The sequence below is a fragment of the Oncorhynchus masou genome, chromosome 18, assembly GCF_036934945.1.
Source record: "Oncorhynchus masou masou isolate Uvic2021 chromosome 18, UVic_Omas_1.1, whole genome shotgun sequence".
Taxonomy (NCBI): Eukaryota; Metazoa; Chordata; class Actinopteri; order Salmoniformes; family Salmonidae; genus Oncorhynchus; species Oncorhynchus masou.
In genome coordinates this window covers 71,030,009-71,052,148 of record NC_088229.1, presented here as the reverse complement: position 1 = coordinate 71,052,148, position 22,140 = coordinate 71,030,009, and the positions used below count along the sequence as shown (strand labels likewise).

The following is a 22,140-nucleotide window of genomic DNA, read 5'->3' as shown; positions in this document are numbered from 1 at the left end:
GCTAAACCCACAGTGACCTTTGATAACCTTTGGTTTGACCTTTGACCCGGCTCTGACCTGCTTGTGTGGATTTCCGCTGAGCCTTCTTGATGTCTTCCTCCATCTTGTTGCTTAGTTTGATCTCCAGCTGCTGGGTCTTCACGTCCAAGTCCTTCTGTCTGTCCGCTAGAGCCTTACGGGCCTACAGAGATACATGCAGATCTTCAAATCAAATCACATTTTTTTCGGTCAAATACACATGGTTAGCAGATGTTAATGGGAGTGTAGCGAAATGCTTGCGCTTCTAGTTCCGACAGTGCAGTAATATCTAACAAGTAATCTAACAATTCCCCAACAACTATCTAATACACACAAATCTAAAGGGATGGAATAAGAATATGTACATATAAATATATGGATGAGTGATGGCCGAGAGGTAAAGGCAAGTTGCAAACGATGGTATAAGATACAGTATATACAAATGAGATGAGTAATTGTCACGACTTCCACCGAAGTCGGCCCCTCTCCTTGTTCGGGTGGTGTTCGGCGGTTCAATTCCCATATCATGTTCCTTATTTAACCCTCTGACAGAGCCCACTCCCCCTGAGTGTCCAGCTGTGCGTCTGTAAATTCCATTTGATGTCCGCGATCGTTTGATCTGTTGGGCTCACACGTCACCCTCCTCTGGTCATCCTGGCATCGGTCGGACGGTGCGCTGTCTTGCTGGGAAGTAGTGGTGGCCCACTTTAGCTAAGGACGTGAGGGTTTATGTTTTCTCTTGTTCGGTATGCGCACAGTGCAAGGCACCTAGACACCTGCCCAGAGGAAAATTACAACTCCTTCCCGTTCCACAACGACCGTGGTCACACCAATTGGTGGATTTCATGACGGATCTTCCCCCGGCGCGGGGTAACACCACGATCCTGGTCGTTGTGGATCGGTTTTCTAAGTCCTGCCGTCTCCTTCCTTTGCCCGGTCTCCCTATGGCTCTACAAACTGCGGAGGCCCTGTTCACCCACGTATTCCAGCACTACAGGGTGCCTGAGGATATAGTTTCTGATTGGGGTCCCCAATTCACATCTAGAGTCTGGAGGGCGTTTATGGAACGCCTGGAGGTCTCGGTCAGCCTTACCTCAGGTTTTCACCCCGAGAGTCAACCAGGATGTCAACCAGGATGTGGGTAGGTTTCTGCGGTCCTATTGCCAGGACCGACCGGGAGAGTGAGCAGTTTACATCCACTGGGTGGAGATGGCCCAAAATTCCCTTCACCACTCCTCTACCAACCTATCACCATTTCAGTGTGTGCTGGGTTATCAGCCAATCCTGGCACCATGACATCAGAGCCAGATCGAGGCTCCTGTGATGGATGAATGGTTTCGGCACTCAGAGGAGACATGGAACGCTGCCCATGTGCGGCTACAAAGGGCCGTCAGGAAGCTAAAGGCGAGTGCCGACCGCCACCTCAGTGAGGCCCGGGTGTATGCACCGGGGGATCGGGTCTGGCTCTCGACCCGAAACCTGACTGAACAAGGTTTGTTATAGGTTACAACTCCCCCCTGATTATCACATTAACCACTCGTTCCATGTATTTCTCCTCAGGCCAGTGGTGGCTGGTCTGTTCCAGCAGTCTGAGGTGCGGGAGGTTCCTCCACCACCACTGGACATCGAGGGGGTTCCGGTGTATACCGTACGAGTCATCATGGACTCAAGGCGTCGGGCAGGGGCCTTCAGTACCTTGTGGAGTGGGAGGGGTTTGGCCCGGAGGAGAGATGCTGGGTACCGGTGGAGGACATCCTAGATCCTTCATTGCTACAGAGTTTCACCGTCTCCACCCGGATCGCCCTGCGTCCCGTCCTCCGGGTCGTCCCCGAGGCCGGTGTCGGCCCGCTGCTGGAGCCACGCATCAAGGGGGAGGTGGGGGTACTGTCACGACTTCCGCCGAAGTCGGCCCTTCTCCTTGTTCAGGTGGTGTTCGGCGGTCGACGTCACCGGCTTTCTAGTCACCACCGATCCATGCTTCAGTTTTCATTTTGTTTTGTCTGTATTACACACACCTGGTTTCAATTCCCAATTCCCATGTTCCTTATTTAACCCTCTGGCATACATTTATGTTCTGTCTGTGAGTGTTGGTGTCTTAAGTGGTTGTTGATTGTGCTAGTGTGTATGTATGTTCCTATTTGGAATTTTTGCTTGATTTTTTGAGTAAACTCTGTTGTGTTGCTCAAAACCTGTGTCCTGCGCCTGACTCCGCTACAACTCTGCACCCATTCGCTGACAGTAATGTACGATATGTAAACATTATTAAAGTGCCATTGTTTAAAATGACTAGTGATCCATTTATTAAAGTGGCCAGTGATTTGAGTCTCTATGTAGTGAGCAGCCTCTGCGAGTTAGTGATTGCTGTTTAGCAGTCTGATGGCCTTGAGATAGAAGCTGTTTTTCAGTCTCTCGGTCCCAGCTTTGATGCACCTGTACTGAGCTCGCCTTCTGGATGATAGCGGGGTGAACAGGCAGTGGCTCGGGTGGTTGTTGTCCTTGATGATCTTTTTGGACATTCTGTGACATCAGGTGCTGTAGGTGTCCTGGAGGGAAGGTAGTTTGCCCCCGGTGATGCGTTGTGCAGACCGCACCTCCCTCTGGAGAGCCTTGCGGTTGAGGGCGGTGCAGTTGCCATACCAGGCGGTGATGTAGCCTGACAGGATGCTCTCAATTGTGCATCTGTAAAAGTTTGTCAGGGTTTTAGATGACAAGCCACACTGTCGGTGTGGGTGGACCATTTCAGTTTGTCTGTGATGTGTACGCCGAGGAACTTAAACATTTCCACCTTCTCCACTACTGTCCTGTAGATGTGGATAGGGGGGTGCTCCCTCTGCTGTTTCCTGAAGTCCACAATCATCTCCTTTTTTTTACATTGAGTGAGAGGTTGTTTTCCTGACACCACACTCCGGCTGTCTCGTCGTTGTTGGTAATCAAGCCCACTAATGTTGTGTCATCTGCAAACTTGATGATTGAGTTGGAGGCCTGCATGGCCACGCAGTCATGGGTGAACAATGAGTACAGGAGGGGACTGAGCATGCACCCTTGTGGGGCCCCAGTGTTAAGAGTCAGCGAAGTGAAGATTGTTTCCTACCTTCACCACCTCGGGGCGGCCCTCAGAAAGTCCAGGACCCACTTGCACAGGGCAGAGTTGAGACCCAGGGCCTCCAGCTAGATGATGAGCTTTGGAGGGCACTATGGTGTTGAATGCTGCACTGTAGTTGATGAACAGCATTCTGACATGGTTATTCCTCTTGTCCAGATGGGGTAGGGCAGTGTGCAGTGTGATGGCGACTGCATCGACTGTGGACCGGTTCGGGCAGTATGCAAACTGAAGTAGGTCTAGGGTGAGGTGGAGGTGATATGATCCTTGACTAGTCTTTCAAAGCACTTCTTTGGCGGTTATAAGGTGTTATGAAGGCTTATAGGCAAGGTACAAATCTGTCATTCTGCCACTGAACAGGCAGTTAACCCTCTGTTCCCAGGCCGTCATTGAAAATAAGAATTTGTTCTTAACTGACTTGCCTGGTTAAATAAAGGTTAAAAAAATACAAAAAATAAAATAAAATAGCTCCTCCAGGCCCTTCTGTCTGTCTGCTAGAACCTTACGAGCCTACAGATGCATTCCGATGTTATACAGGCTGGCATAAGTTTGTTATAAGCTGTTATGAATGCTTATAGGAAAGTAAATGGGGACATACTTCAGGGTATTGCAGTAGGCTATTACTTTCTATAAGCCACTTGTGTGAAATGCGTGATGAATGTCTAGATGACTAACCATAACCCTAGATGACTGATGGTGAGGAGATGACAGGTCTGTGATGAATGTCTAGATGACTAACCATAACCCTAGATGACTGATGGTGAGGAGATGACAGGTCTGTCTAGATGACTAACCATAACCCTAGATGACTGATGGTGAGGAGATGACAGGTCTGTGATGAATGTCTAGATAACTGATGGTGAGGAGATGACAGGTCTGTGATGAATGTCTAGACGACTAACCATAACCCTAGATGACTGATGGTGAGGAGATGACAGGTCTGTGATGAATGTCTAGATGACTAACCATAACCCTAGATGACTGATGGTGAGGAGATGACAGGTCTGTGATGAATGTCTAGATGACTAACCATAACCCTAGATGACTGATGGTGAGAAGATGACAGTAGAAGCTGAAGCGATCAGTCCAATCGTTATTTATAGAACAAGGAAGTGGTAGTGTGTGTGTGGGTGTGTGTTGACAGGAAACGGTTCTAGACTTAGGGGGCAGTTGTGGAATTTTAATCATGTCTGAGAAGATTCCTGAAATTCTACAGCTGCCAAGTGCAAGGACAGTTTATATTACGTTGAGTTCTGTATGTTTTATGAGTGTGTGTTTGTGCCTCTGTGTGCATGTCTCCGTATTTGTGTGTGTTTGTGCCTCTGTGTGCATGTCTCTGTATTTGTGTGTGTGTGTGTGCCTGTGTGTGTTTGTTGCGTCTCACTGCGTCTGGATGCGTACCTTCTCCACGGCTGAGTGTCGTCCAACCAGCTGTTTCCGTAGTTCTGCGATGTGATGATTGAACCTCTTCATGTCCTTCTTAAAGTTATCCCTGAACGTCAACAGAGGCTTCTCCACCTCGCTCTGGAGCTGAAAGAGTTAAATAACAGAAGTTTAAAGGCAGACCTGTTTAGAAGGCCTATGCGTGAAGTTCTTTCCTGGTCAAGTCACATGGTTAGCAAAAACAGCTGGCCTTTCCTATAAATAAATAATGACATATTGTGATGACAGTTGTTTTATTTTTGTCTTGTTTTTTATGCCTGTATATCATATCCTCACACAGCAAATGGGTCAGTGTTCCCTACAATGTAAAACCCAATGTGTTGTCATTACTCAAAACTGTCATTACTACTGCACTTAAGATACACTCAGTGGCCAGTTTGTTAGGTACACCCATCTAGTACCCGGGTCGGACCCTCCTTTGCCTCCAGAACAGCCTGCATTCCTCGGGGCATTGAAACATTGCTCAATTCCCCACACCATTATACCTCTGCCACCAGCCTATACCGTTGACACCAGGCAACAACAGGACCCGGGATTCACCAGACCATTATACCTCTGCCACCAGCCTGTACCAGGCAGGATAGGGCCATGGACTCCATCCACCCCTCAGTTGTCCAGTGTTGGTGATCTTGTGCCCACTGGAGCCTCTTCTTCTTGTTTCTAGCTGATAGGAGTGGAACCTGGTCGTCTGCTGCAGTAGCCAATCCGTGACCGACGAGTTGTGTGTTCCGAGATGCCGTTCTGCACACCACTGTGGTACTGCGCCGTCATTCGCCTGTTTGTGGCCCACCTCTTAGCTTACATGATTCTTGCCATTCTCCTTCGACCTCTCATCAATGAGCTGTTTTCGCTCACAAGACCGCAGCTGACTGGATGTTTTTTGTTTGTCGCACCATTCTCGGTAAATCCTAGACAATGTCGTGCGCTAAAAGCCCAGGGGACTGGTCATTTCTGAGGTACTGGAACCGGTGGGTCTGGCACTGACGATCATACAACGGTCAAAGTTGCTTAGGTCACTCGTGTTCCCCACTCTAACATTCAGTGTAACAGTAACTGAATGCCTCGATGCCTGTCTGCCTGCTTTATAGAGCAAGCCACGTGACTCACTGTCTGTAGGAGTGGGTGGTGTACCTAATAAACTGAGTACAGTTACTTAAAGGGATTTTGTTGGTCCTAATTCAAACCAATAGTGTCACTGTGATCATGTAGGAGGTCCAAATTTGAGTTGCATCTGTTTGATGTTTTTGTATTTGTTAGTGAAAAAGACATGGTTGTTAAATTCATTCAATTTCAGACTTGTGGGCCTTCATCAATTTGAGTTCAACCAGGAGCTTCAGTGTCACGCCCTGACCGTAGAGAGCTTTTTATGTCTCTATTTTGGTTTGGTCAGGGTGTGATTTGGGTGGGCATTCTATGTCCTTTTTCTGTGTTTTTGTATTTCTTTGTTTTGGCGGGTATGGTCCTCAATCAGGGACAGCTGTCTTTCGTTGTCTCTGATTGGGAACCATACTTAGGTAGCTTTTTCCCACATGGGTTTTGTGGGTAGTTATGTTGTTTAGTGTTTGCACCTTACGGGACTGTTTTGGTTGAATTTATTCTCTTGTTATTTTGTATTAGTGTTCAGTTCAATAAACAAACATGAACACTTACCACGCTGCGCTTTGGTCTGACTACTCTTCCTCATCTGACGATGAAAGCCGTTACATTCTGGCCACTTTGTTAAGGTAAAACTAGATCCTCAAAATAAGGCCTTATGATATATGTAATATATTGTCATATAGAGTTAGGCACACTGGGAAATATGCAAATAAGGCTTTGTGTTAAAACAACAACCCCGAAGGGAGTTTTACCGTAAAACAACAGGTATCATTTCCTGACACTGAGAAAGTTTAAACCCATCAGAACTAAGCAAAGGATGAATTTAACACTGAAAAGTGTGGACATGTATAGACACTGGAACAGTGTTAAATGTAAAACTCCATGTTGATTCAATACTGTAGAATTTGCTGTGTAATGATAGCTTTTGCAAAAAAAACCACACAAAAAAATCCCATTAGATGTGTATACAAGAGATGTCAATGATTTCTAATAACAAAGTTGTCTCCTCTCTAAACTATAAAAGTAGGTCAATGTAGAGTTTGATTAGTGAGCTGCTTTGATTCTACTGAAGAGTGTCGGGCTGAGGACCAGGAAATTATTAACGGGATGGTGAAAAACAGTCTATAGGAATGATATGGGCAAATCAATCAATTAAGACAGTATGAAATTAATGAAAGTACTTAATTGCAGTTACAAGAGGAAATATTGCTAAATTACTCCAGAAGCCTGATTGAACTGGATTGAATTGGACACTAGGTATTTTAGGTTTAAAAAAAGGTTTATGGAAGGGATAGAGGTCCATGAAGAATGTGTTCAAATCATTTCATCTCATCTAGATATTATCACATTTCAATCAAATGTATGTATAAAGCCCTTCATACATCAGCTGATGTCACAAAGTGCTGTACAGAAACCCAGCCTAAATATTAGATGGGAGTTCTAATATTTGGGGCATAAAATCATCGAAGCTCTGCAGATTAAGTTGTGAGGGTACAGAATCAATATACCATTTATTATGGTTTCTGGTCTCAGAAAAAAATTGACCCTAGAAATAGTACTTTTAGGAGATCTGGAGAGACCAGGTCAGTCAATAACTAATATACTAATACTCTTAGTAAAAGTACTTATCTTCAACTCGCAATCTGTGGATTCTATTTGAGTGGATAGATTGAAATTGTACGTTAAACATCACAGCATAGTTGAAAGATATGTGTTGAGTAGAAACCCAAAGTGGGTGGCCAGCAGAGAGAGATGGGATGGGCTGAGGGAAACTGAGGGTTGGGTGTGTGGAATTGGAGAAAAGTGAGAGAGAGAGAATCATAGTCAAAGATACACGTTTTTAATAATTATATATAATTTTTAAAGTCAAAATAAAACATAATAAAAAGTACATTGGAATGACACTAAGTGGCAGTGTTTTTACAACTGAAGCCGGTTTGCGTGTTTGTACACATGCACACACTCTCATTCAAATAAACACATACAGGAACACACACACACACATGTAATAGTGCCAGACATGCACACTAACATATACCGTTGGCTTTGCTGTTATGATTTCAGTTGTCCTTGATGTCCTTTGTTTTAAATGTATTTTTTTTTTTTTTTTTGCATTGTTGTTTGCTGTTTTCTTCTGTCTTTTCCTTTTTTCTCTTCAGTTACTTCTCTTGGTTGTTGGTTCACTGGGGGGGTTCTTGGGGGAATGGAATTTATTGTTTTTTTTATTTTTCTTCCTGGGGGGCTGTGGGAGGGGTCTCGAATGATTGAGTGACAGCTATTGGGGAACTGTGGGGGGGGGGGTACCACCTGGTGGTAGATCGGTCAACATGCCCTTGAGCAGGGATGCTTCTGTGTGTTGCTCTGAATGGGAATCTGTTGGATTACTGGTATGATGTAGTTGTTGAGTGGCTTCACTGCTAGTATACTGTATGATTCCTATTTATTGAATATTCTTTTTTTCCCAAAAAACATTTAAGGTGGAAATCACAAATACAACAATGAGTTGTTTGGAAGGAATTGGTGACAGTTGCTAACCACAAGCATTGGAACTGGGAAGTCGGGATTAAACGCTTTCAGACTGGGAAAATATGTTTTGAACGTCGTCCAACTCAGAATTATAAATCTTTCTCTTTCTTTGATGACAAAATTTGCCAAAGAAGGACCTCGCGCACAACAAAGTGAGTCCAAAAATGTCTTATCTGCTGCTGCATAAATTATATAATATGCCAGAGAGATATAGTCAGCCATATCAGCTATGTTTTTATTTATTTTAAAAGGCAGTAAATGAGGCTGAATGAATTGTTTCGCTGCCAGACAAGGCTCTGCTGATAGCCAGGTGTAGCGGTGGTAAGGATTCACTCCATGGTGCTGAAAAGGAAGCTCTGCTGTTGGTACAGCTTTATGTAGGTCCTAACACTTTGTGGGCACCACTTGTCACCATTATAGTGCAATTCATGTATTGTTTAGTGTTGTGCAGTGTAGTGTAGTGTATGTATCTAACATTTTTTTTGCCCCACAAAGATGTAAATGCTAAAATCACCACTGATCATAAGGTTTTTCTTTGAGGGCCTAGTTATGCCCTAACCCAATGGTGTTAGGAAACTCCTGGTTTATAGTGATGTTACGTGTGATACTGGCGCTCCAAGGTATGCGCAAAATCGCCAAGCAGCTAACTTCGAAGCAGTGTGCCGATGCGTGTATCACTTCATCAGAAGCACGTAATCAATGACACCCGAAGCATCGTTTGATCACGCGCTTTTTCAAACCGTCTGTTGCAAAATGCCCAGATCCCAATGAGTTTGCTTTCTTCGATGAAGCTGCTTTCAAACACCGACCTCTAATGGATACCGTAAATACCGTGGATAGATTTAGTTAGGGTTTTGTAATTACACCTGACCGGTAGCTTAGCAGGTAGAGTAGGAAACTTTGGAACATGAGGGTGTTAGGTTGAATCCTGTTGAAGGTGCACTATTTTGAAAATAGTTTTATGTGAGTTCACACTATCTGCACTGTTGTTCAAATAATTGATTTGATTCAGTATAGTATAAATGTCTGTCTTAAGCATCCTAAATAATGCCAAAATAGTTAACTTGATGTGAGATGCGAATGTGATATTCCAACTGATTGTACGGAGCTAAAGCCAACGACTTAGCGCTGCGCCATAAAGATTTGATTAGGAAGACACATTTCAGTCGAATACATTCAGTTGGACAACTGACTAGGTATCTCCCTTTCCCTAAATCAGGAGTGGGGAAAAAAATTGTATATCTGATAATTACACATTGCTATCTATTACTGACCAGCAGATGTCACTAATGTATATTGTGAACGAATAAAAAAGCTCGGAGTAAATAATCTATTTTCAAGAAAATTAATTGGAAAGCCTCAATGCTTCAGGAAGCTTAGTTTCCCCCATCACTACTGGTTTACAGGCCACGTCAGGCCTGCAAATCACATTATGCTGGCTTGCAACGTGATGTGTAATTCCTATTGGAAGACAGACGGAGTTAAGATATCCAACAAGTGGAATCGTTGATCAGCTGCAACATGCATTCAGAATGACTGCCAGGGCAGGGAAGACTAAGTACTGAGACAACTTCAAACATCTCAACTGGAACAAACATCTCAGTAACGAGTGCAATACATCCAATTACTAACAGATTGGATTAGTTTATTAAGAAAACTGAAAGTTATTTATCTTTGTTTAGCATCAAGTGTATCAGCCAATACATGTACATGCAAAAACACAGGTACTGTTTCACAGTAAAAGCACTGGTGGAAAAAGTACCCAATTGTCATACTTGAGTAAAAGTAGAGATACCTTAATAGAAAATTACTCAAGTAAAAGTGAAAGTCACCCAGTAAAATACTACTTGAGTAAAAGTCAAAAAGTATTTGGTTTTAAATATACTTAAGTATCAAATGTAAATGTAATTGCTAAAGTATACTTAAGTGTTGAAAATAAAAGTAAACGTATAAATCATTTCAAATTCCCTATATTAAACAACATTTTCTAGTTTTTTTTATTGACGGATAACCAGGGGCACACTCCAATACAGACATCATTTACAAACAAAGCATGTGTGTTTAGTGAGTCTGCCTGTAACGGCTTTCTTCTACCTCCTCCTCTGACGAAGAGGTGGAACAAGGATCGGACCAAAATGCAACGTGGTTCGTTCGATACATCTTTAATGAAGAAGAACACGAACAATACAAAACAACAAACGTCGAAAACCGAAACAGCCCTGACTGGTGCAACAAACACAGAGACAGGAACAATCACCCACAAACACACAGTGAAATCCAGGCTACCTAAATATGGTTCCCAATCAGAGACAACGACAATCACCTGACTCTGATTGAGAACCACCTCAGGCAGCCATAGACTAATCTATACACCCCACACAACCCCAAGACGAAACACACTACAAATAAACCCATGTCACACCCTGGCCTGACCCAATAAATTAAGATAACATAATAAATATAGACCAGGGCGTGACAGAACCCCCCCCCTAAGGTGCGGACTCCCGGACGCACAACAAAAACAATAGGGAGGGTCCGGGTGGGCGTCTGTCCATGGTGGCGGCTCCGGCTAGGGATGTGGAACCCACTCTATGAATGTCTTAGTCCCCCCTCCTCGCGTCCTAGGATTGTCCACCCTCGCCGCCGACCATGGCCTAGTAGTCCTCACCCAGAAACCCACTGGACTGAGGGGCAGCTCGGGACAGAGGGGCAGCTCGGGACAGAGGGGCAGCTCGGGACAGAGGGGCAGCTCGGGACAGAGGGGCAGCTCGTGACAGAGGGGCAGCTCGGGACAGAGGAAGCCCAGCACTGAGAGGAAGCCCAGCCAGGTTGTTGAATTCGGCAGATCCTGGCTGGCTGGCAGTTCTGGCAGATCCTGGCTGACTGGCGGATCTGGAAGAGTCTGGTTGACTAGCAGATCTGGAAGAGTCTGGTTGACTGGCAGATCTGGAAGAGTCTGGTTGACTGGCAGATCTGGAAGAGTCTGGCTGACTGGCAGATCTGGAAGAGTCTGGCTGACTGGCAGATCTGGAAGAGTCTGGCTGACTGGCAGATCTGGAAGGGTCTGGCTGACTGACAGATCTGGAAGGGTCTGGCTGACTGGCAGATCTGGAAGAGTCTGGCTGACTGGCAGATCTGGAAGAGTCTGGCTGACTGGCAGATCTGGAAGAGTCTGGCTGACTGGCAGATCTGGAAGAGTCTGGCTGACTGGCAGATCTGGAAGAGTCTGGCTGACTGGCAGATCTGGAAGAGTCTGGCTGACTGGCAGATCTGGAAGAGTCTGGCTGACTGGCAGATCTGGAAGAGTCTGGCTGACTGGCAGATCTGGAAGAGTCTGGCTGACTGGCAGATCTGGAAGAGTCTAGCTGACTGGCGGATCCTGGCAGACTGACGGCTCTGGCTGCTCCACGCTGACTGGCAGCTCTGGCTGCTTCACGCTGACTGGCGGCTCTGGCTGCTCCATGCTGACTGGCGGCTCTGGCTGCTCCATGCAGATTGACAGCTCTGGCGGCTTCTTTCAGACTGACAGCTCTGGCTGCTCCATGCAGACCAGCTCTGGCAGACTTGCAACAGCTGCAGACTGGCAGCTCCATGCAGACTGGCAGCTCCTTGCAGACTGGCAGCTCTGGCTGCTCCATGCAGACTGGCAGCTCTGGCTGCTCCATGCAGACTGGCAGCTCTGGCTGCTCCATGCAGACTGGCAGCTCTGGCTGCTCCAAACGGGCAGGAGACTCCGCTGTAGAGGCGGAAGGCTCTGGCAGCGCTAAACAGGCGGGAGGCTCCAGCAGCACAGGAGAGGAGGAAGGCTCCGGCAGCGCTGGAGAGGCGAGGCGCACAGTAGGTCTGATGCGTGTTGCTGGCACTGGTGGTACTGGGCCGAGGACACGCACAGGAAGCCTGGTGCGGGGAGCTGCCACCGGAGGGCTGGGGTGTGGAGGTGGTACTGGGTAGACCAGACCGTGCAGGCGCACTGGAGCTCTTGAGCACCGAGCCTGCCCAACCTTTCCTGGTTGAATACTCCCGGTCGCTCTGCCAGTGCGGCATGGTGGAATAGCCCGCACTGGGTTATGCAGACGAAACGGGGATACCGAGCGTAAGGCTGGTGCCATGTAAGCCTGCCCAAGGAGACGCACTGGGGACCAGATGTGTAGAGCCGGCTTCATGGCATTTAGCTCGACGCTCAATCTAGCCCGGCCGATACGCGGAGCTGGCATAGAACGCACCGGGCTATGCACCCGCACTGGAGACACCGTGCGCACCACAGCATAACACGGTGCCTGCCCGGTCTCTCTAGCCCCCCGGTAAGCACAGGGAGTTTGCGCAGGTCTCCTACCTGACGTAGCCATACTCCCTGTTAGCCCCCCACAATAAATTTTTGGGGCTGACTCTCGGGCTTCCAACCGCGTCGCCGCGCTGCCTCTTCATACCAGCGCCTCTCCGCTTTTACCGCCTCCAGTTCTTCCTTGGGACGGCGATATTCTCCAGGCTGATCCCAGGGTCCTTTTCCGTCCAATATCTCGTCCCAAGTCCAGAAGTCCTGTGATCGCTGTTGCTGCCTTTGTTGCTTCTCCTGTGGCTCCTGCCTGTTGACACGTTGCTTGGTCCGTTTGTGGTGGGTGATTCTGTAACGGCTTTCTTCCAACTCCTCCTCTGACGAAGAGGTGGAACAAGGATCGGACCAAAATGCAATGTGGTTCGTTCGATACATCTTTAATGAAGAAGAACACGAACAATACAAAACAACAAACGTCGAAAACCGAAACAGCCCTGACTGGTGCAGGTGGTACTGGGTAGACCAGACCGTGCAGGCGCACTGGAGCTCTTGAGCACCGAGCCTGCCCAACCTTACCTGGTTGAATACTCCCGGTCGCTCTGCCAGTGCGGCAGAGACAGGAGACAGGAACAATCACCCACAAACACACAGTGAAACCCAGGCTACCTAAATATGGTTCCCAATCAGAGACAACGATAATCACCTGACTCTGATTGAGAACCACCTCAGGCAGCCATAGACTAATCTATACACCCCACACAACCCCAAGACGAAACACACTACAAATAAACCCATGTTACACCCTGGCCTGACCCAATAAATGAAGATAACATAATAAATATAGACCAGGGCGTGACACTACCAGATCAGAGGCAGTAGGGAGGACCAGGGATGTTCGTTTGATACGTGTGTGAATTGAACCATTTTCCTGGCTTGCTAGCCATTCAAAACTTAACAAATACTCTTGAGTGTTAGGAAGATGTATGGATGAAAAAGTACAAAAGTGTCTTTAGGAATGTAGTGAAGTAAAAGTAAAAGTAGTCAAAAATATAAATAGTAAAATTAAGTACAGATACCTCCAAAAACGACACAAGTACTACTTTCAAGGATTTTTTACTTTGGTACTTTACGCCACTGAATAAAATAAACAATTCTGAAAATCTCCCTGCAATAGAGCATGCTGGGAAATATTACATGGTTCTATGTAGAACTCTTCCTGCCTTCCAAAGAATCATTCTTGCCTTCCAAAGAATCATCAAAGAACCCTTTCTTCGTACAACGATTCTTAGAATGTTAAAGGTTCTAGGTAGAATCCTTTGCCTTACAAACTGATAAAAACAGTTCTTGGTAGAACCCTATCCCTCTGCAAAGAACCCTTTTGGAAGCATTTTTCCCAAGAGTGAACACAACAGATTAAATGTCAAGAATGCAGTCCAGTGTGTTATATTTCAGGAAAGTGTAACATAATGTGTTCTACCTTAGAGGAGAACTTGAGGTGAACCTCGGCCTCGTCAGCCAGACTCTTCTTTAGCTGAGCCCAGGCTTCCCCAAGAGTACTGAGGAGAGAGATGAGAAACGACACTATCACTATATGACACTGAAGAGTACTGAGGACAGAGACAACACACCACGTTAGACCACAGAGACAACACACCACGTTAGACCACAGAGACAACACACCACATTAGATCAGAGAGACAACACACCATGTTAGATCAGAGACAACACACCATGTTAGATCAGAGAGACAACACACCACATTAGATCAGAGACAACACACCACGTTAGATCAGAGAGACAACACACCACGTTAGATCAGAGAGACAACACACCACGTTAGACCACAGAGACAACACACCACGTTAGACCACAGAGACAACACACCCCGTTAGACCACAGAGACAACACACCACGTTAGACCACAGAGACAACACACCATGTTAGATCAGAGACAACACACCATGTTAGATCAGACAACACACCATGTTAGATCAGAGACAACACACCATGTTAGATCAGAGACAACACACCATGTTAGATCAGAGTCAACACACCATGTTAGACCACAGAGATAACACACCACGTTAGACCACAGAGATAACACACCACATTAGATCAGAGACAACACACCACGTTAGTTCAGAGATGTTTAATGTTTAATTTAATGTAATCTTATGTTGTTCTTGTCTATAACTGTTCTATACTTTGTCATGTATTTCTATGTTTCATGTGGACCCCGGGGAAAGTAAAGGGCAAGGTGGATGGGCTGCTGTATATGCAGTAGCTAATGGGGATCCTAATAAACTAAACTCCTCTGAACACACTTAAGTCCTTCATTCCAAACATGAGCAGAATATTTATCCAAGGGCCATGAAGGTAGGCGGCAGCAGGCCCATACAGCCATGAAGCATTACAGGCTGTGGGTACAGAACTGAGGAGGAGAGGGGCTGAGGGTCTTGAACCAGTTCACATCAAAGCGCCACTCTGAATGGAAGATGTGTGAACATTCCTACAGCATCAGGGTGCTGCTCTCTGCTCGGCCCCCTGACACTTTGAGAGGCATCGGAGAAGAGACAGAAGATATATCAGGAAGAGATAAAAGGTGGATCAGGAAGAGATAGTAGATCAAGAAGAGATAATAGATCAAGAAGAGATAGTAGATCAAGAAGAGATATCAGATGGATCTAGAAGAGATATTCAGGGTAGCAGTAGCGGGCAGGGCAGCAGGTAGGGTAGAAAGCGGGATAGAAAGCAGGGTAGCAGGCAGGGTAGAAGGCAGGGTAGAAGGCAGGGTAGAAGGCAGGGTAGAAGGCAGGGTAGAAGGCAGGGTAGCAGGCAGGGTAGAAGGCAGGGTAGCAGGTAGGGTAGAAGGCAGGGTAGCAGGTAGGGTAGAAGGCAGGGTAGCAGGCAGGGCAGCAGGCAGGGAAGCAGATGGATTACCAGGACATGAACTCAGAGCATGCGCTGACCAACTGGCAAGAGTCTTCATTGACATTTTCAACCTGTCCCTGACTGAGTCTGTAATACCAACATGTTTCAAGGAGACCACCATAGTGCCTGTGCCCAAGAACACTAAGGTAATCTGCCTACGGACCCGTAGCCCTCACTCACCATTATCCCAGAAACCCTAAACCCAGTCCAATTTGCATTCCGCCCCAACAGATCCACAAATAAAGCAATCGTTATTGCTCTCCACACTGCCCTTTCCCACCTGGACAAAAGGAACACCTATGTGAGAATGCTGTTCATTGACTACAGCTCAGCGTTCAACACCATAGTGTCCTTAAAGCTCATCACTAAGCTAAGGACCCTGGGACTAAACACCTCCCTCTGCAACTGGATCCTGGACTTCCTGCCGGGCTGGAAGGGTAGGTAACAACACAGCCACCACGCTAATCCTCAAAACAGGGGCCCCTCAGTCCCCTGCTGTACTCCAACACCATCATTAAGTTTGTCGATGACACAACAGTGGTAGGCCTGATCACCGACAACAATGAGACAGCCATGAGTGAGGAGGGCAGAGACCCCGCCGTGTGGTGCCAGGACAACATCCTCTCCCTCAAAGTGATCAAGACAAAGGAGATGATTGTGGACTACAGGAATAAGCGGACCAAGCACGCCCCCAATCTCATCGATGGGGCTGCAGTGGAACAGGTTGAGAGCTTCAAGTTCCTTGGTGTTCACATCACCAACAAACTAACATGGTCCAAGCACACCAAGACAGTTATGAAGAGGGCACGACAAAGCCTATTCCCCCTCAGAAAAGTTTTGGCATGGGTTCTACGATCCTCAAAAAGTTCTACAGCTGCACCATCGAGGGCATCACTGCCTGGTATGGCAACTGTTCAGCTTCGACCGCAAGGCACTACAGAGGGCAGTACATCACCGGGGCTAAGCTTCCTGCCATCCAGGACCTCTATACCAGGTGGTGTCAGAGGAAGGCCCAAAGAATTGCCATTGACTCCAGCCACCCCAGTCATAGACTGTTCTCTCTGCTAACGCACGGCAAGTGGTACCAGAGCTCCAAGTCTAGGTCCAAAAGACTCCTTAACAGCTTCTACCTCCAAGCCATAAGACTCCTGAACTGCTAATCAAATGGCTACCCAGACTATTTGCATTGCCACCCCCTCTTTTACACTGCTGCTACTGTCTGTTTATTATCTATGCATAGTTAATTTACTCTACCTACATGTACATATTACCTCAATTACCTTGACATACCAGTGCCCCTTCACATTGACACTGTACCTGTACCCCCCTCGCTTATTGTTATTTTAATGCTGCTCTTTAATTATTTGTTACTTATCTATTTTTTACTTAACACTTATTTTTTCTTAAAACTGCATTGTTGGTTAAGGGCTTGTAAGTAAGCATTTCACTGTAAGGTTGTTGTATTCGGCGCATGTGACAAATACAATTTGATTTGATTTGTTTTGATAATGACAGTATCGTGTTGTGTTGCTCTCTCTGGACATGGTGAGCGTGGGTGGTCAGAACTCACTGGCATCGTTTAGATTCTAGATGAAACATGTTCACCCCACTCTGCCATTCTATCACAACAACACTGGTGCAGCAGTACAGTAGATGAGAGAGGTCAGATGATACAGGGCTGTGTTTCAGTGTTAGGGTAGTATCATATCTCTAATGCAGGAGAGTGCTGTACTGTCTGTGTTTCAGTGTTAACCGTAGGGTAGTATCATATCTCTAATGCAGGAGAGTGCTGTACTGTCTGTGTTTCAGTGTTGACCGTAGGGTAGTATCATATCTCTAACGCAGGAGAGTGCTGTACTGTCAGTGTTTCAGTGTTAACAGTAAGGTAGTATCATATCTCTAATGCAGGAGAGTGCTGTACTGTCTGTGTTTCAGTGTTAGGGTAGTATCATATATCTAATGCAGGAGAGTGCTGTACTGTCTGTGTTTCAGTGTTGACCGTAGGGTAGTATCATATCTCTAACGCAGGAGAGTGTTGTACTGTCTGTGTTTCAGTGTTAACCGTAGGGTAGTATCATACCTCTAACGCAGGAGAGTGCTGTACTGTCTGTGTTTCAGTGTTAGGGTAGTATCATACCTCTAACGCAGGAGAGTGCTGTACTGTCTGTGTTTCAGTGTTGACCGTAGGGTAGTATCATACCTCTAACGCAGGAGAGTGCTGTACTGTCTGTGTTTCAGTGTTAACCGTAGGGTAGTATCATACCTCTAACGCAGGAGAGTGCTGTACTGTCTGTGTTTCAGTGTTAACCGTAGGGTAGTATCATATCTCTAACGCAGGAGAGTGTTGTACTGTCTGTGTTTCAGTGTTAGGGCAGTATCATATCTCTAATGCAGGAGAGTGCTGTACTGTCTGTGTTTCAGTGTTAACCGTAGGGTAGTATCATATCTCTAATGCAGGAGAGTGCTGTACTGTCTGTGTTTCAGTGTTGACCGTAGGGTAGTATCGTATCTCTAATGCAGGAGAGTGCTGTACTGTCTGTGTTTCAGTGTTAAACGTAGGGTAGTATCATATCTCTAATGCAGGAGAGTGCTGTACTGTCTGTGTTTCAGTGTTAACCGTAGGGTAGTATCATATCTCTAATGCAGGAGAGTGCTGTACTGTCTGTGTTTCAGTGTTAACCGTAGGGTAGTATCATATCTATAATGCAGGAGAGTGTTGTACTGTCTGTGTTTCAGTGTTAGGGTAGTATCATATCTCTAATGCAGGAGAGTGTTGTACTGTCTGTGTTTCAGTATTAGGGTAGTATCATATCTCTAATGCAGGAGAGTGTTGTACTGTCTGTGTTTCAGTGTTAGGGTAGTATCATATCTCTAACGCAGGAGAGTGTTGTACTGTCTGTGTTTCAGTGTTAGGGTAGTATCATATCTCTAATGCAGGAGAGTGCTGTACTGACTGTGTTTCAGTGTTAACCGTAGGGTAGTATCATATCTCTAACGCAGGAGAGTGCTGTACTGTCTGTGTTTCAGTGTTAACCGTAGGGTAGTATCATATCTCTAATGCAGGAGAGTGCTGTACTGTCAGTGTTTCAGTGTTGACCGTAGGGTAGTATCATATCTCTAATGCAGGAGAGTGCTGTACTGTCTGTGTTTCAGTGTTAGGGTATTATCATATCTCTAATGCAGGAGAGTGCTGTACTGTCTGTGTTTCAGTGTTAACCGTAGGGTAGTATCATATCTCTAACGCAGGAGAGTGCTGTACTGTCTGTGTTTCAGTGTTAGGGCAGTATCATATCTCTAATGCAGGAGAGTGTTGTACTGTCTGTGTTTCAGTGTTAACCGTAGGGTAGTATCATATCTCTAATGCAGGAGAGTGCTGTACTGTCTGTGTTTCAGTGTTAACCGTAGGGTAGTATCATATCTCTAATGCAGGAGAGTGCTGTACTGTCTGTGTTTCAGTGTTAACCGTAGGGTAGTATCATATCTCTAATGCAGGAGAGTGCTGTACTGTCTGTGTTTCAGTGTTAAACGTAGGGTAGTATCATATCTCTAACGCAGGAGAGTGCTGTACTGTCTGTGTTTCAGTGTTAAATGTAGGGTAGTATCATATCTCTAACGCAGGAGAGTGCTGTACTGTCTGTGTTTCAGTGTTAACCGTAGGGTAGTATCATATCTCTAACGCAGGAGAGTGCTGTACTGTCAGTGTTTCAGTGTTAGGGTAGTATCATATCTCTAATGCAGGAGAGTGCTGTACTGTCTGTGTTTCAGTGTTAACCGTAGGGTAGTATCATATTACACTATTCCTCTCTTCTCTCGTCTCCATTCTCACCCCCTTAGAAACCTACGCTGAAGAAAAATATGAAGAGAACATGCAACAATTTCGTATAAAGTTCATGTAAATAAATCAGTCAATTGAAATAAATTCATTAGACCCTAATCTATGGATTTCACATGACTGGAAATACAGATATGCATCTGTTGGTCACAGATACCTTAAAGAAAAGCAGTCAGTATCTGGTGTGACCACCTTCTGCCTCATGCATCACCTTCTCATAAAGTTGATCAGGCTGTTGATTGCGGGCTGTGGGATGTTGTTCCACTCCTTTTCGATGGCTATTCAAAGTTGATGGATATAGAGCACACTTCTCCAGCGTGTCGTTGGCCATCGAAAGTGAGTATTTGCCCACTGGCGTCAGTTACCACGGCGAACTGCAGTCAAGATCCTGTTGAGGACGCCGAGCACACAGATGAGCTTCCCTGACACGATTTCTGACAGTTTGTGCAGACATTGTTTGGTTGTGCAAGCTCACGGTTTCATCAGCTGTCTGGGTGGCTGGTCTCAGACGATCCCGCAGGTGAAGAAGCCAGATGTGGAGGTCCTGGGCTGGCCTGGTTACACACGGTCTGAGGTGAAGAAGCCAGATGTGGAGGTCCTGGGCTGGCCTGGTTACACACGGTCTGAGGTGAAGAAGCCAGATGTGGAGGTCCTGGGCTGGCCTGGTTACACACGGTCTGAGGTGAAGAAGCCAGATGTGGAGGTCTTGGACTGGCGTGGTTACACACGGTCTGAGGTGAAGAAGCCAGATGTGGAGGTCTTGGACTGGCGTGGTTACACATGGTCTGAGGTGAAGAAGCCAGATGTGGAGGTCCTGGGCTGGCGTGGTTACACATGGTCTGAGGTGAAGAAGCCAGATGTGGAGGTCCTGGGCTGGCGTGTCTGAGGTGAAGAAGCCAGATGTGGAGGTCCTGGGCTGGCACATGGTCTGAGGTGAAGAAGCCAGATGTGGAGGTCCTGGGCTGGCGTGGTTACACATGGTCTGAGGTGAAGAAGCCAGATGTGGAGGTCCTGGGCTGGCGTGGTTACACATGGTCTGAGGTGAAGAAGCCAGATGTGGAGGTCCTGGGCTGGCGTGGTTACACATGGTCTGAGGTGAAGAAGCCAGATGTGGAGGTCCTGGGCTGGCGTGGTTACACATGGTCTGAGGTGAAGAAGCCAGATGTGGAGGTCCTGGGCTGGCGTGGTTACACATGGTCTGAGGTGAAGAAGCCAGATGTGGAGGTCCTGGGCTGGCGTGGTTACACACGGTCTGAGGTGAAGAAGCCAGATGTGGAGGTCCTGGGCTGGCGTGGTTACATGGGGTCTGAGGTGAAGAAGCCAGATGTGGAGGTCCTGGGCTGGCGTGGTTACATGGGGTCTGAGGTGAAGAAGCCAGATGTGGAGGTCCTGGGCTGGCGTGGTTACACGTGGTCTGAGGTGAAGAAGCCAGATGTGGAGGTCCTGGGCTGGTGTGGTTACACATGGTCTGAGGTGAAGAAGCCAGATGTGGAGGTCCTGGGCTGGCGTGGTTACACATGGTCTGAGGTGAAGAAGCCAGATGTGGAGGTCCTGGGCTGGCGTGGTTACACATGGTCTGAGGTGAAGAAGCCAGATGTGGAGGTCCTGGGCTGGCGTGGTTACACATGGTCTGAGGTGAAGAAGCCAGATGTGGAGGTCCTGGGCTGGCGTGGTTACACATGGTCTGAGGTGAAGAACCCGGATGTGGAGGTCCTGGGCTGGCGTGGTTACACACGGTCTGAGGTGAAGAAGCCAGATGTGGAGGTCCTGGGCTGGCGTGGTTACACATGGTCTGAGGTGAAGAAGCCAGATGTCCTGGACTGGCGTGGTTACACACGGTCTGAGGTGAAGAAGCCAGATGTGGAGGTCCTGGGCTGGCGTGGTTACACATGGTCTAAGGTGAAGAAGCCAGATGTGGAGGTCCTGGGCTGGCGTGGTTACACACGGTCTGAGGTGAAGAAGCCAGATGTGGAGGTCCTGGGCTGGCGTGGTTACACACGGTCTGAGGTGAAGAAGCCAGATGTGGAGGTCCTGGGCTGGCGTGGTTACACATGGTCTGAGGTGAAGAAGCCAGATGTGGAGGTCCTGGGCTGGCGTGGTTACACATGGTCTGAGGTGAAGAAGCCAGATGTGGAGGTCCTGGGCTGGCGTGGTTACACACGGTCTACGGTTGTGAGGCCGGTTGGACGTACAGCCAAATTCCCTAAAACGATGTTGGATGTGGCTTTAGTGGACATTCCTGAAGGATGCATGGCAATTTCACGCTCCCTCAACACTTGAGACATCTTTGGGCATTGTGTTGTGTGACGAAGACTGTACATTTTAGAGTTGCCTTTTATTGACCCCAGCAGCCGTGTAACGATCATACTGTAAGCTTAATAATAATAATAATAATCCACCTGTCAGGTGGGTGGATTATCTTGGCAAAGGAGAAATGCTCACCAACAGGAATGAAAAACAAATGTGTCCACAACATTTGAGAAAAATAAGATTTTTGTGCATATGGAAGATTTCTCATGTATTTTAGGTCAGTCTGGTACAGTGACTCATTATGACTGTGTAGTAAATGTGGAATGCAGACATCTTCCCAGACCGTCCCTCCCTCCCAGCCTGTCCCCTAGCAGCCTCACCATACAGCCTGCCTGTCCCCTAGCAGCCTCACCACACAGCCTGCCTGTCCCCCAGCCACCTCACCACACAGCATGCCTGTCTCCTAGCAGTCTCACCACACAGCCTGCCTGTCTCCTAGCAGTCTCACCACACAGCCTGCCTGTCTCCTAGCAGTCTCACCACACAGCCTGCCTGTCTCCTAGCAGTCTCACCATACAGCCTGCCTGTCCCCTAGCAGCCTCACCATACAGCCTGCATGTCCCCCAGCAGCCTCACCACACAACCTGCCTGTCCCCTAGAAATCCCTCC

At 47.0% G+C, this 22,140-nt stretch overlaps 1 protein-coding gene across 1 annotated transcript in view; it reads right to left on the bottom strand.

Annotated features, from left to right (window-relative positions):
* LOC135505217 (growth arrest-specific protein 7-like) overlaps window positions 1-22,140 on the bottom strand; it is a 119,615-nt gene that overhangs the window by 20,656 nt on the left and 76,819 nt on the right. The window contains exons 9-11 of the mRNA XM_064924395.1: window positions 13,936-14,014; window positions 4,520-4,648; window positions 58-181 (exon numbers count right to left, since the gene is read on the bottom strand). Coding sequence (XP_064780467.1) covers window positions 58-181; window positions 4,520-4,648; window positions 13,936-14,014 — 332 coding nt within the window. The remainder of the gene's footprint in view (window positions 1-57; window positions 182-4,519; window positions 4,649-13,935; window positions 14,015-22,140) is intronic.